General features: G+C 51.1%; 1 protein-coding gene across 1 annotated transcript in view; it reads right to left on the bottom strand.

The window, feature by feature from the left end:
* Positions 1-11,182, bottom strand: part of LOC144724085 (FRAS1-related extracellular matrix protein 2-like) — a 130,337-nt gene extending 119,155 nt beyond the window's left edge. Inside the window, exon 1 of the mRNA XM_078602951.1 lies at positions 5,539-11,182. Within this exon, the coding sequence (XP_078459077.1) occupies positions 5,539-10,609 (5,071 nt within the window). The 5' untranslated portion in view covers positions 10,610-11,182. The remainder of the gene's footprint in view (positions 1-5,538) is intronic.
* Between the last annotated feature and the right edge of the window lie 4,896 nt (positions 11,183-16,078).

The following is a 16,078-nucleotide window of genomic DNA, read 5'->3' as shown; positions in this document are numbered from 1 at the left end:
ATACATCAATTGCGGTTAGAGTACTAACCAGTATTTCAACCCGACTTAACTCGTTTTCTTTTCATCCGCGCATATAAACACAACAGCGGTAAATAATTTTGCGAGGCATTTATCCGTGTTTCCAAAACACGCCGAATATTAATCTGAGACCAGTCAACCAAAAATATAATACTCCTTTGACCGGGGTACGCAAAAGGGTGAAAAAGGTGTACATTCTAACATCGAGATTACAGAAGAAAAAAAAACCCCCTCCGCTCACCACAGATTATAAACAAGGGATTTTTTTTTTCTACTGCTCTCCAAGCATCCCAGGTATGTAAGGGAGGAAAAAACACACACACGCAACTTCGTATAGCCAAGCAGAAAGTGCCGCAAGTACAGACATGTGCACTGCAAATTCTATTGCCTCTCTCTGGGAGTGGGGTTTATTTTTTCTAGATTTGAAGCTTTCGTGACTGCAAGGATTCATATTCTTAGGTTTTTCGGTACAGTCAAGTAGGTAAAAAAAATAAAAATTAATAAAAGTAAAATAAAATAAAAATCACGACGTTTCGGAGGCAACACAAGCTTCCGTCTTCAGGTATTTGTTATCCCCCCCCCCACGACACAGCCGACAAGAGGCAAATGGAACCAAAAGGAGGATTCACAGCAGCAACAATAACAACAGGCCCAGCCTGCATTCGCAAACTCCGTGTTCATCATCATCAGCATCAGCGAAAGGCGGTGTGTTAATCAGCCCCCCATGGTTTTGTTTGAGGGACCAGCTGTGGTTCGCCTGTAGCGGAGTCACTCTGCTCTGCTGTCCACGTGTCCCGCGGTGCCGATTTGACCCAACGACGACTAATACTTCACCCGGAATGCGACCAATCTCCTCGGATCTCAGAAGCAATGGTGCCTTGCATGCGGCGGTACAGTGGTTTCTGGAATGTAGTGGCCCCCGCAAGGCGCAACAAGGTGTTATAGGCTGCAGGGAAACGTGGTGGGCAGCAGAGGGCAGCGCAGCGAACATCCATTGTTGGACTGTACGATTATGTCCTCCCCCCCCCCCCTCCGACAAACCCTCCACCACGTAAATGCTCTTCCTCGCTTTCACACAACCCACACTGATCGGCGTGGTGAAGTATGATCAAATAATCCCCACCACGTGCATGGCATTAAGCAAGCCCTCATCCAGCAGTGGAGTGATTGTGCAACGTGGTGACATTGAGCAACGCGCATTTTGACTGGCTCTTGCTGAACGTGTGGCCCTTCATATAGTCTACGGCCAACTTTCTCCAAATCGACCCGAACTCGTCAGATTTCAGGAGCTTCGCAAGGTGTGTGACCTGGCCAGGTGTCGAGATGCGTGCCCGCCAGCTCTCTCGCCAGGTGTTGTAGGGCGTGCGGGCGTGAAGCTGCCAGGAGATGGCAGCGCTGAGTCTCATGTGCATGGGAGGATCGGTCCGGTTACCCGAGGTCTCCTACCGATGTCTATTTATACATCGTGGACTTCTTTCGCACCGTACATAGCCCACCGTGCTACCACGGTGAAGCCAAACACTCATTCATGAATTTGACCAAAAGCTCTCAATGCAGGACTCTCCTTCAAACCAGTCGTGAGACTCAGTGAGGCATTCCCGTGTGTATTAATTGGAACGACAATCGTTTTCAGACTTGGCATGACTGCCACACACTCATACATACTACATGGGAGAAAGCGAGGAATGTAAGTAAAGCGTCTTACAATTACAATTCCTTTTCGAGGAAACACATACTAATTAACTCATTACTAATCTATTATATAATTACAATACTGCCTCTGATCTCTGCACCTGATGGATTCAGTGACGTGACCTCGTGCTGCTGCTCTATTGAAGACCGGAAGCAGGTGGATGGCTTCACTATTCTGGCAAATCGCCCGATGATGCTGATTGATGTAATAACCAGCGAAACGTCGTACTACTCAAATGGTAAATATTGTGGCATTACTCTCCAACACACCGGTGGGCTGAAGTAGTTACTAATTGGCGTTTTGTTTACGTGACAAATCCCTTTTTAATTTGCTGTATCGGGTGGTGGAGGGTTACAACATGTTTATACTTACGCAATCTAAACTCAAAAAACTTTATCATGAGTGTACGTGGAACTTCATTGGCACCGTACATAGCCAATCGGAGGTGCGGGCAGGAGACGACAAGCTAAACACAGAAAAGCTGTTAAAGACACATTTAAAGCCATCAGCTCTAACAATCTAACCTATAAGCATCGCTCAACGTTGCTTATTAAACACTGCATTAATCCCTACTTTATTGCCTGACGTGCTACACGGTCCTTAAATAAGGCCCTCGCCCATCACCACCACCACCGCGTTTGCCCACGACACTGAGCTCGATGCGGCTCCTCTGACACCGTCATTAACGTCCGCGAAATATGAAGTGCGTTACAACTTGCATTCCAGCAACTGTTCTTAAACTTTTGCGACCTCCATTGAGCTGCAGCATGATGAGGCGGCTTGACAGGAGGGACACCAATACGATGAGTCGTCAATTAAATGTCGAAGTTACGTCCAACCGAAATACCAAAAAATGTGTCCAGATCTCTAAAAGCTAAGCAAGCTTGAGCCTGGATGGTGCTTCGATGGGTGACAACGGTGTAAAGAACACGGTTTGTCAGCTGCTACAGGACAATTTTATCAGCAGGGGACAAGCACAGCGAACTCAATTATTATACTGTACTGTGCCCCAAAGTATTTGCTAGCCCACCTTTACCAGCCCTCACTCACAAATGTGGTGAAGTAGGGTCAAAATTTCCCCGCACGGCGTCGGGAGGCCCTCATCCAGCAGTGGATTGACATAGGGCCCTCTGACAAATGCAGGTGCGCATTCAAAGTGTGTAAGTAGTGGGTTCGCGTGAAAGCTGCAGCCACTAGAGACGTCGTCATTCGCTGCAGTGTTGAAAAAAAAATTCCTGCAGAAGGAGCTGGTAGGAATGTTGGGTTGCTCGGTCAATGGCCAGGGTCAACGGCGGCGTGGTGTATTCCGCAAATATGGCCGACTGTGAGGGTGGGCACAAGCCGGCGTGAGTAGATTTAACGTCGAGTTTTATAAGGGCACCACGGGGTGACCAGCCCCTCCCCACCCAGCCCCACCCCTCCCACCCCCCACCCAGCCCCACCCTCCCCACCCAGCCCCTCCCAACCCTCCCCACCCAGCGCCTCCCCACCCTCCCCACCCAGCCCCTCCCCACCCTCCCCTCTCCACCCAGCGCCACCCCTCCCATCTTTGGATGCACGACGGACAGACGGACACAATAATCCCCTGTGGGCTGGTGTAACCAGGAGGTTCCTACCAGTATAATAATCTATTCTTGAGTGGAATCGCGGACGCTGAATCGCAACAATGCGATTGATTGCCTCGGGAGTCTGGGGGGAGGGGGGGTTAATAGTTTCACCCCCTCCTGGGTTTGTGAGCAACGTAAATAGCACGTCTGTGTGAACTCCAAAACAAATGGAAAGCCATGAGACCTTATACTAATAATTTTCTAAAGCCAACTTCCACACAGATGACCCGAAAAAAAAAAGACTTGTCATACCATATTTGGACGAAAAGCTCAAATATTTGTTTTACATACGAATTGGCCACGTCACAAAAAATGTAAATAAAACGTCTGGAATGGTACACCGTGCAGAATAAGCCACTTTTACTCCCCCCCAAAAAAACAGTGTCTGTCATTTCTTGCTGGGCAGTAGTTTGCCTGTCAGCACCTCAATGAACGAAACAACCACAAATAATTACATAAAACAGAACGCACAGCCCTGTGTCAATCCACTGCTCGATGAAGGCATCCCCATGCTGCGTCGGTCATGGCGATTATTTGACCATACTTCACCACGCTGGTCAGTGTGAGTTGGTGAAGGGGGACACGCTTAAGGCCGGTTCAGATATCACTCACCGCCGATGACACCTATGGTCGCGAAATCTTAACTCAGGTCGGACGCATCACACACCTGTACAGTTTTTCCCCCACTTCGCTAGTCGGAGGGCGTGATTCCTTGTGCAAGCAGGTGTATTATTGTGCTTTCAAACTCTTGGTTATCACAGGGTAAGGTGGTTTAACATTCTAAGCGTGCCTGAAATGTCTGGATTTGAAAGACGTTCACACATATATATATTTTTTGGTTGTTTTGAACAAGAGCTCATGCGAGCACTGCAGCTGTGCTGTGCTGTGCTCCGTCCAGAATTTGGTGCCTCCACCGCCGCTTGGCAGAAACGAAAATTGGTGGATTCAGTCGATGAGCAAATGGTTCCAGTGGTGGGAATTAGTGCCAGTGTAATAGGAGTGCCACCTTACATTAAAACGCACGCGTTTATGAATACCCCAAACCCCCCCCAAAAAAAAAGTCTCACGTTTCTCGATGTGCACGAGCCAGTGGCTTCTGATATTAAAAAAATATATATATATATTTAAGGGAAGTGCCATCACCCCCCTCCCCGTGCACCCCCGCCGCCGTGTCACCTCCGCGTGACCTTTCCTTCATAAAAGGGTTGTCGCCGTGCCCAGATATGCAGCTCGCAAAGAGGAATACTGCGACGCAGAGGCAAATTAGCTCAATTGCCGTGATAGGGAAGGCTTCGATTGGTTGGTATTTTGGCGCGACGTTCAATTGGCCAAATAAATTGACCCGTCTTTGTGTCACGTGAATTTTCCTCGGCTTCGTGTTCGTATGAGTAATACTTTTGAACATGTGCCTCGACTTTCCCACTTTCCTTTCTCTGCTATATCTCCCCCCAACACTCATACCTTCTCCTCAGCCACTCTACAGCCCCTGCTCTCATTATCTCCACCCCCACCTACTCTCACTATCCAATTTGCCTCTCCCTTTGGCCCCTCTACCCACTTCCCCTCATCTCCCAATCCTCCTCTCACTAGCCACTCCACACACAGCCTCTTTCTCATCACCTCCTAACGAAAGCCTCACCTCATTCCCCCCCCCCCCACCACCCCCATGGATTGCCTATTCTGGGACAAAATATAGAGGTAGATTCCTTGAATCTCTCATTATCACAACGATGTGCACTCCTGGGTCTCCCCATCCTGCCCACCTAAAAAGCCCCCAGCCCTAAGTAGCCATCACAGTTCACCACCCGCCCACTCACCCTCACGGACCACCTGGTGCTACTTGGCCACGCCAGGCGCACGCGGTTTGTCCCGCTGCTGCTCAATATGCCCAACTCTTGGGTTCGTTTCATGACATTCATTTGTGTTTTATGGTGGGGTTTTTTAGGTCGTTGTGTTCATGCTCATGTATTTAGACGCAGTATAAAGTTCGTGTTATTTTTTTGTCATCATCATTGTGGTTACTCCCAACTCTTCCAAGACATCTGGCCAGTGTGGAAGAGTAGGCCAGATACCCTCGATAAGGGTGTGCTAGATCTCACACTACTGGGAGCCCTTCTGCAGGCAATTGGAGGGCCACACCGCGACCTTTGAATAAAAAAAATCATAATTATTCAGACATTGTCTGAACGATTCTAACGCGGAGGAGCATGTAGCACGCACCTTGTGTGAACTTGGACACGCTGTCATTTCCCAGGCCCAGGTTGATGATGAAGCCGTGCTCCGGCAGCTCCTCCACCACGTACTTGAGCACCCGCGGAGAGCTGTCCCGGTCCTCCGCCTTCAGGGCCTTGTTGGTCAGCATGAAGCCCAGGTGGCCGCTGGGCAGCGGGCGCAAGCTGGACGCCCCCCTGTTCACCACGATCTGCGGCACCCCGTTGTCGACGGACAGGATGCGGATGTGCATCATCTGTGGCTTGCGCGTCTCAAAGACGGTGTCGGGGAAGACGTAGAAGTCGGTGTGCGTGCCGTCGGTGACCGTGAACGAGAAGCTGTCCTCGCTCGTCTCGGTGCCGTCGTGCTTGTAGCTGACGAGGTTCTCGTTCAGGTCCTGCTTGGTGAAGGACGTCACCGGGCGGCTGCCGTTGTACAGCAGCTGGCCGTGCACGGGCACCTGCGTGACGGTGAAGCGCAGACGGTGGTCCGGCGTGTCGCGGTCCTCGACCGTGAGCTCGAAGGGGGTGATGAGCTTCGGCTCGCCCTCGTTCAGGTGCAGGTCGTGGACGGTGAGCACTGGCTTCTTGTTGTCCACGTCGCTGATGGAGATGCGGAACGTGCGGAAGACCGGGTTGTAGCCGTCCGTCACCTCGAACTCGAAGCTGTCCATCTTGATCTCGTCGTCCGACGTGTGTATGTAGTAGATCTTATTGCCGGCCAGCTGCAGCTGGGTGAAGGAGGTGATCGGGACCCCTGGGTTGTCTGTGCACTCCATGTGGCCGCGAATGGGAGCGCGCGTGATGCTGAAGCGCAGGTTCTCATCGGGGCTGTTGATGTCGGTCGTGCTCAGCAGGTTGGTGGTAAGGGTCACCTTACCGCCTTCCTTCAGGGACACGCCTTTGTTGATGATGTCCGGGAAAATCATATCGATGCTTCCGATGGACACGTAGAAGTACCGGTCGATCAGTGGATTGATGCCATCGGTTACGTCGAACTTAATGAGGTCGCGGATCCCTTCCTGGCCAGTGTGCTCGTACTGGATCAGTCCTCTGTCGATTTCATCCTGGGTGAAATTCATTCCCAGGGTTATGTTTTCAGAAACTCCCCCTTCAAGGCTCAGCCTCTGCAGCAGTCCCTGACCGGGCCCAAAGCGGATAATGTAAGTAAGGGTCTTGTCTTCCGAATCTAAATCAGTAGCTTTCAGCATCTTGTTGGTGATCACTTTCGTTTCGCCAATTTCGATTTCCAGTCCATCGTTGATGGCCATGCGTGGAGTCTCATCGTCCACTTGGATGACCATGATCAGCACGGTCTTTTCTACACTGTGCTTCCCATCTGACAGCCTCACAGTGAAGTTGTCGTGCTTCGTTTCCGAGTCGTCGTGCTCGTACACGATGCTGGAAGTGCCCGAGATCTCCTCCAGGGTGAAATTCCGTACTGGCGCAGTGCCCGTGGCTCTCTGCTGGACTATCTGTCCGTGCTTTGGTAGCTTGGAGATGTAAAAGTGCAGCTCGTCTTGCGGAATATCTGAATCCGCAGCGTTGAGGATCGGAGTGTCCACAATCAGGCTCATCCCCTCCATGACAATGAACTCCCGCATGAAGAGTTCTGGCTTTTCATCGTTTGCGGGAATAATCGTTATTGGGAAAAAATGGCGTGGAGAGAAATTGATGCCATCTGAGCAGCGGAAAGTAAATCGATCTTCCAGTGGCTCAACCCCCTTGTGAATGCTCTGGACATAATTAATGTGCTTGAGGCGGACATCCTTCATGGTGAACGCGCTTATGGGGGTACCAGCACGGGATTTCTCTGATCCAGGTGCAGGTGAGATGTTCTCAATGTAACCGGACGTAGGCTGCACTATGATTGTGCAGAGGATGTCATCGGTCGGCGTGTCGACGTCTTCCACCTTGATGTTCTTGAGTGTTATGAAGTTTTTCTCCGCCTCAATAACGCTGTAGGGTTGCCCAATGGTCACGGATGGGGCAACACTATCCACTGGCAAAATTGTAACGCGTACCCTAACTCCTTGAATCTTGTTGCCTCCGATGACCCACTCGTCCGACATGTCGGAAATGGTGAGGTTGAATGCGTCGTGTTGTTTCTGAGTTCCGATTTCGCCACTCGTGTGAGCGTAGACAACCACGCCATTGATCATGTCCTGCTGGGTAAACCTCTCCGAAGGCGCGCCGTTGACCAGAATCGAACCGAGCTTTGGAAGTTCCTCAACGATAAAGGTTAACATGAGGTCGTCTGTGTCCCGATCCGTGCCCTTGATTAGGTTTGTCGTTATTTCCGTGGCTCCGTTTTCCAGGACGTCCAGTGACGAGCGCAGGGTGTCTTCTTGGATGACGATCGTGGGGGCTTCGTCATCGATCGGCTTCACGGTGACCTTGATGATGATTGTGACCACGTGCACACCATCAGCTACGTCCAGTTTGAAGGTGTCGCTGGTTGACTCGTCGCCATTGTGAATGTACGCAACGCGTCCATTTGAGATATCATCCAGAATGAAGGATTCGTCAACTGCCATCGCAATGCCAAAGTACTGCAGTTCGCCATACTTAGGCTCCTGTGTGAGGGTGAACGTTATCTCGTGGATTTGTGTATCGGTGTCCGTCGCGTCAAGTTCTGCATTGGTAATAACAAACGTGCCGCGCTCGAACACCGTGAACCCTGTGTTGGTGATCTTGGGGGGCTTATTATCCACGGGTTGCAAGAAGATCGTGAAGGTCCCTCCGACAGAGTTTCCGGCAGTGTCTTCAACCGTGTACGTGAACTGCACAACGTGCGGCGTGATGCCGAGCTCCTGGTCCGGTGGCTTGTAAGCGATTTTGTGGTGGTTCACTTGCGCCTGCGTGAACTCTGACACAACGACGTCAGGATTTTCCGTCAGAACGATGGAGCCAATGTTGATTGGGTTGTTCTCGTCTGTGTCCACAGGCGGCTTCGTAATGGTGTACTTCAGATCGCGGTCATCCGAGTCTAAGTCCGTGTAACGCAAAAACTTTCGCTTGAAATGCGTAATTTCAAATTCCTGCACGGTCATCTGCAATGTGGTTCCGGGGTAAAGTGAAGGAGGTATGTCGTCGATCGGCTGGACTTTTATTAAAAAAGTGTGCTCGCCCGACTGGTTGGGAGGATCGTTGTCATCCTGGACTCTGAAGACAAACTGGTCCATCACTACCGAGGTGCTGTGAGGACCCACGTGGCGATAAAACAGCTTTCCTTCCAGAATGTCCTCCTGCAGCCACTCGGTCACCACCTTCTCATATAAGTTGTCGCTCTCTATGAATTTCCACGATGACGACTCTTCGGGCTTCTCCGATTGCCGAAGCAGTACCTGACCGATAGAGGAGAACGGCGCCTCTACGGTGAACCTGATGGTCGAGTCCTCTGAGTCAATGTCAATGGCGCTGAGGACGAAGGGAGGGATTTGCATGATTTCATTTTTGGAAATGACCAGCCCGGTGTTGGCATTGACGACGGGCGGTTCGTCGTCGGTCGGCGCGACGGTGATGGGGAAGAGAAACTCCACCTCGTGCTTGCCGTCCGTCATGCGGAAGATGATATTGTCGCTGTACGTGTCGCTGCCGTCGTGTTGATAAACCACCACGCCGGCGTCGAGGTCGGCCGGTGTGAAGAATTTACGGCGGGCGCCCAGCACCGTCAGCTCCCCGTGCCGGAGCCCGTCGATGACGGTGACACGCACATTCTCCAAATTGTCCTCGTCGCTGATTTCTAGGTTCTGTGCACTGGAGAGGGGCCTCGATTGGCCTTCGAAGAGCATCTGCCCGGTGTTCCGAGTAACCACCGGGGCAAGCGTGTTCATGGGTTTCACCACGATCATGAATGCAAACGGGTCCGACGCAACGCCCTCGCTGTCGATCACTTCAAACTCTATCTGGAAAATGCGCTCCACGTTTGAGTCAACAGCTGGGGGCTTGTAAGCAATTTTCAAATCTTTAATGTCGCGCTGATAAAATGACGTTATGGGAAGGTTTCTGTCGTCTGTACTCACGATGTAACCTTGCTGGTAGCCCAGAGGAGAGGTGATGTTGAAGATGAGGTCATCGGGGTCAGTCTCCACGTCCTCGGCAGCCAACATCTCGGGCGTGATGGCGGTCATGACGAACTGGTCCACCTCCATCATCATCAGCGCGATGAAGCTCGGCTTGGGCGGCGTGTTCTCCAGACCTTCGCGGATGCGCACCATGATCTGAAAGTACTCTTGCTTCAGTAGGTTCCCGTCCTTGTCAGAGAGCTCCACCACCATGGGGATGTAGTCGCGGTTGGGCGATGCCGTCGCGGCCGTGTGCTGGTAGCGAATGTTGGCTGTGATGAAGTCCTGGCAGGTGAGCATCTGCCCGTTGGCGATGTGGTCCGCGTTGGTGAGCCTCCCGTACCGGGGCATCCCCCCGGCTCCAGCCAGGCTCGTCAACTTGCACACCTCGTTGGCGCGGTCGTACGTGAACTCGAGGATCTTCTTGTCGATGGGGCCGCTCGTGCCCATGAGCTTCTCCACGCTGAGGGGCATGTTGCGCGTGATGACCTCGAGCTGGGTGAACACCACCTCGACCTCGATCATGAAGGGGATGACGATGGTGTCCGTCTGAGTGTCGTACCTCAGCTGCAGGCGCACGCGGTCCTTGGCCGGGCTGCGCGAGCCGAAGTGGGAGTACTTGACGTCGTTGGGGCCGAAATCGCAGCTGAACTTCTTGGGGCTGAGCACGCCGGGCCGTTGAGAGAGGGGGTCGTTGTCGAGGACAGTGATTGAGCAGCGGTCTCCCGGCTGCACCTGCACCACCAGGTCATTGATGGGGTCCAGGTGGACGGCCCGTCCGAAGGGAACGCGGACGCCGTTGTTGGCCACGATGATGCTGTCATGGCTAGGGCCGAGGCGCAATCCGAAGTAAGAAGCGGGGTCGTGTAAGTTCTGCTCCTGCTGCTGATGATGCTGATGGTGCTGTTGCTGATGGTGGTGTTGCTGCTGCGCGAGTCCAACGCCGCTCAGAGTCCACAGGGTGAGCAGACATGGCACCAGCAGCAGCAGCAGGTGCTGCCTCTGCGCTGGCATATCCCAACTCGAGTCGGTCAGGGTTCTTTGCGACGCCGACTCCTTGTGGGACTCTGCCGTTCAGCCGCGACGCAGCAGCACGCAGTAGCCGGCTCGCCACACGCTGCGTGCCACGAACGGTGCCGGCAGGGCGAGCGTGGCAAGGGGGGTGGGCTGCCCTCTCTCTCTCTCTGTGTCTGTCTCCGCGTCTCTTCGCCCAAGCCGTTTGAGCGACGTGCCAGTGTTTGGAGTTTGAAAGCAATAGAAGGTTGAAAAAAAAAATTGGTAACGAGAATGAAAGTTGCGTTGTGAGCGGTTAGGCACACAACACCAACGCCACCACCACCACCACTACCACAGAGAGAGAGAGACACACACGCACACACCGGCACACGCTTTGGCTTTAATGTAACTGAACTGCCGAGGAGGGGGAGAGACTGGAGAGCAAAGAGTAGGGTGGGGAAAACATACGGGTCAGGTGAGAGACAGAGCAAGGGGTGGGTAGGGGGGTGTGCTTGCTAAACTGTGACTTCTAGCGAGGGTGTTTGTGCATATGCATGAGTGGTGGTGGTGTGGGGTGAGGAGAGTGCTGGTGGAGAGGGGATGGGAGAGAGAGGGGATGGGAGGGTGGCTGGTGGGGGGGTTTGAAGGGGGGGGGGGAGTTTGCTGGGGCTGGGCTGAGTAAGGGGGAGCAAAACTTTTTTTTCCATTGGCCAAAGTTGCGCGCACGAATGAATGGGCTCGGCCCATTCGTGTCGGGTAGAGTGGTTGTTTTTATTCGTGGTGGTGATCATGGAAGTGTCTCGAGTTGTCGGGGGGGGGGCTCAATCGCCGGTATGAGAGTGAGCAATGAGAAAGGAGGACCATGGGTAGAGATTGACAAAGTATATATATACATTTTTTTTTTCAATTTTGCGTCTGAGAAAGAACTACCACCGTGGAGATGGAACGATGAAATGCGGTTCGTGTAGAGTAGCAGTTGTGGTGGTTGATGCTACGTGGGTGACTGAAATAAGTTTGGTAGTGTGAGGGTTCTCACGCGGAGTTTTACAGCGCATGAGATGTGCCGGCCGCTGTGGCGGCATGGGGGGGGGGAGGAGGAGGAGGCCTTTATCCAGCAGTGGATCGAACATGTCTGGTGATACGCTGAGATAACGATTTCATTTCGGATAATAGCTTTGCGCGTGAAAGAGTGTTACCCAAACAAAGTCAGTTCGGCGTGTGTGTGTGGCTCCGTGTACGCGCCATTGTTTGGCAGCTCACTCTGCGCTGTTATAAATGGTTCTGAATGTGGTGAAGGGGATGGCGATGGATTTGCAAGAGCGTTGCGCAAGAGCCCAGAATCCTGAGTTCAATTCCCGGCCACGGCTCAGGTCAGTGTCGAGTTATATGGCACTGGTTCTGTAGCTCCCACCCGCTTCGCCACCCAGCGTTACTAACCCGCACTGACCAGCGTGGTGAAGTGTGATCAAACAACCACCCACGGCCGACACGCCGTGGGGAAGTCATCATCCAGCAGTGGAGTAAGACTTGTTCGGCTGTACTTTATCAGCGCCAATGCAATACAATTGTCATGCTTAATGCGGGGCATATTTTTTCCAGTACAACGTACACTTTCGGCTTGATACGACATACCCATCTGAATAAAACAATTGAAGTCGTGCGTGAATTGTAACAAAACCGATAACAATACACTGGCATCATCATAATCATCGTTATAGAGCGCAACTCATGCAGTACGGGTCAAGGTGCGCCAAAACGAATGGTTCTTTGAGACAATAACAATATACACAGCGAGTGAGAATGAAAAGCAATTGAAAAGCTAACAAAAAACTGAGCTTGATCGAAAGTAGAGTCACTTGCAAAAAAATCCCATTCGGAACAGGAGTCAATTTAATCTGTGCTCAAATCTGCAATGACCTGCGCAACGCTGGTTATAAGTTCGCTGATGCCAAAATATGTGCTTGCTTCGCGTTCCTAGGTAATAAAGCACACTTTCCTTCGCGTCCTTTATTAATGTGGCAATCAGAGGCCAACAACTACAATGGGAAATCATTAATATTCGTCAAGCTTCTTGGCCGATTGTGAAAGAAACGTATGAGTAAAAAAATGCACTTATGTAAGCAAAGTAGTATGAAATCCGAAACTCAATGCACATTATTGTAGATCTAGATGTAAATATAAAAACGATAAAGATGCAGGCCTGACAAGTATTGCCACTGCTGGCAGAAGGACTTCCAACAGAAGGAATTGGAGAGAGCCCCTACAGAGGGTTTTTGGCCTCCTCTTCCATGCTGGTCAGAAAAGACGGTCTTGCAAATTATGGAGATTAGAAACCCCAAAAAATCACAATAGTTATTTACTTATCAGGTTTGAAAATCCCTCTTTGCCATTAGCCTTGCACCGACGTGCAGCGGCCGTGGCATCTCCCCAAGTCTCGTTTCGCAATCGACTCGGAGCACAACAAACACACGCAACCACGCAAGCCGCACGGAACCGGAGGCGACCCAAGCGTGCACGGGCGATCCAGGCGGAACGTCGCCACGTCCTGCTGCGATGACTGCGTTTGGTCCCGTGGGCGCATTGCCAGGGGAGAGCCACTCACCACTGCCCACCCCCACCTCAAGTGACCTGTGCGTGTGACGCCTCTGTTCAGGCCTTCGCCATGCTAATGTACCGAGGAAAGACGGCGGCCAAGTGTAAACAGCAAAGTCCGTGACCGCACGCACGAACGTTGTCGTTGGCGCGATATGGAAGAACGAGCAGCGAATCCGGGTGATGTGCGGGTGAGCGACTTCTTGGGTGAGGGACGATGCAGACGGGTCACTTGCCGTGTGCTCGCTGCCTGCACGCGAGCGGGGTCCCCTCTAAGAAGCCAGGGCACATGGCGTTTAAAAAAAAAATAACTCGGCAAGCCTCCTGCAGGACATTGCACTCACGCAACGGAAGAGCAATAACAATGCGGTGGCTTCGTGTTACAAAGTAAATCTGGAGTCGCCCCATTATCCCAACCCCCACCGCCACCTCCACCTGTCTCACGTCCAAGTCATCGCCGTGCTGGGTTGAGGCCACGCCGTGTACGCCAACAGAGGTAGACATCTTTGTCGAGATGGGTTTAAGCTTACACTCGTACTTGCACATTAATGTGCTGAAACGTAAACGTATACCTACACACACTTAAGGACGCATCTCCATCAACGTGACGAGCAATGGTCTATCCACTGCCGAGTGAAGGCTTCCCCCATGCCATCACCATCTCTCACGGTCCCGTGATGCCACAATCCATCTCACTCCTGCACGTGACCTGACAGTGTTTCATTCCTGTGGCGATCGTCCCCTCAGACAAAGTTCTCTCCTTTGCCTGCACTTTCATCGCCAGCCTTGTCCTTTGACCATCATCTCTTCACAAGGGATGAGAGCCGATGGGTAGGGCTGGTTACCTGAACGGGCAATGTTCAAGTCTCATTCGCATTTCTTCCCTGATCCACGTGCTCCACTTTCGGTTCACTCGGTGAACATTTATTCGGGATTTTTTTTTATTTAAGCTATGATTGAGCCAAACGAGACACGCTTTAGTGGCGTGCTAAACTTGGTGGCAAGTTGCCGGGCTGTGACAGCCTGTGCAGAGAACGCGACACAGCGCGACTTTGCTCGCAGAGGAACTCATTGTGAAGACGCCGCTCAGATCACGCATTCTCTTCTGGCTTCCCCGAGCCATCCGTAGTGACGACTCCATGACTCCGATCAAGGGTAGCCTCCACAGCAAGACCTTCCTTCTTGCCGACGAACGGCCTGCCTCTTTGTTGTCAAATAAATACGCCCACTAATTCTAGATTTGAAGCTTTTGTGACTGCAAGGATTCATACTCTTAGTTCTTTCGGTAAAGTCACGTAGGTAAAAAATGAAATTAAAATTAATAAAAATTAAAATAATAAATCACGACGTTTCGGAGGCAACACAAGTCTCCGTCATCAGGTGGCACCGTCACAGCCAGATTTGCTGCATCAAATGAGGCAGGGATTCAAGATGCAAGCTCTTAAATACAAGTTAAGGGGGGAGGAGAGGGGGGGGAGCTTATCAGAATGTGGTAGCCAATATATATGTTTCTGCAGAGCATTTTTGGAGATGCGGTCACGCTAAGATACTACGTGAATGCAAACTGTATTAAAGCGACCGTGATGTTGCGTTTGAGAGACTCTTCAGTGGGAAAACTTCCACGATGGTTTCGAGAAGGCTTTGTGGTTGGCTTGGCATGATGTATTAATGCTGAAGGAGACCCCTTTAGAGGGGACCCACATTCGACATTCGTAGCTCAACTGTTGTGGATCTAAACATTCACGTTGGAAACTAACACTTCGCGTGCATACATATGCTACGCTGTGAATCCCATCAATAGCAAAGCACACATCACATTTTCCCAGATGCATAGTACTAATTCAGGACACGCGGCGGTTGGTGGTAAGACTGGATGAGATTAATTGAGTGTCCTTAAATATCACCTACTATTAAACAATCATAACTTGACAGCAGCTTGAAGTAGGTTGATCAAAACTACACACGAAAGAACCAAGACGATGAATCCCTGCAGTCACGAAAGCTTTAAATCAAAATTTACACACACACAGATGAAGATTCTATCGTATGCCTCTTATTCCTTTAAACCTTCGCGTTTCCTGCCTGGTGTAAGGTGTCGCTCATCATATCGAGATTTCAGAGTCCCAGATGTTTGCTGTTATCTCAGCTGCGATTTATTTGTAAGCTTCTATGATGTACTGTTGAAGATCACTCAAGCTTCGCGTTTCTCTGGCAAACACTGCGAAAGTGCAATGAATCAGTTGCCAACATTGTAATCCTGCAGTTCAAGCTGCAATTCAATCATGAGCCTTTAATAATGGTTGATATATTCGTGGGCAAGGGATGGTGGGACAATAATGAGCGCGCTGAGCTCTGAATCTGGCCACCTGAGTTATAGTCCTGGGCACTGCAAACATCAGTGGCAAGTGACATCTGAACCAGTCTTGGGTAACCCACCCCTCCCACCTCTTCCTCTTAACCAGCCCACATTCATCAGCTTGGTGAAGTATGGTCAAACATTTTTGGACCATCTTATCTGACAGGCACTATTTTACTTTACCGAGTGTTAACATCCCCAGCGTTTAACAGTACTCTTCTTTTTCGTATTTGATTGTCAGCCAACAGTGGTAAAAAACAACATGAGCATTTTCATTCTCTTCTATCATGTGCACTAACAGGTGCTTGTGCACAAACAGGTCCACGTACACGTACTCCTCGTGCTCTCTTTAAGCCCCGCCCCCCTCCCAATACGTTCCATTCATTGGCTACCACATTCTCATAAGCCCCCCCCCCTCCCCCCTTAACTTGTATTTAAGAACTTGCATCTTGGAATCCCTGCCTCACTTTATACATCAAATCTGGCTGTGACGGTCCCACCTGATGACGGAGACTTGTGTTGCCTCCGAAACGTCGTGA

This window comes from Lampetra planeri, chromosome 19 (genome assembly GCF_965212315.1).
Source record: "Lampetra planeri chromosome 19, kcLamPlan1.2.h2, whole genome shotgun sequence".
Lineage (NCBI taxonomy): Eukaryota > Metazoa > Chordata > Hyperoartia > Petromyzontiformes > Petromyzontidae > Lampetra > Lampetra planeri.
The sequence above is the reverse complement of the archived record's forward strand: the minus strand, read 5'-3'. Positions and strand labels throughout refer to the sequence as shown.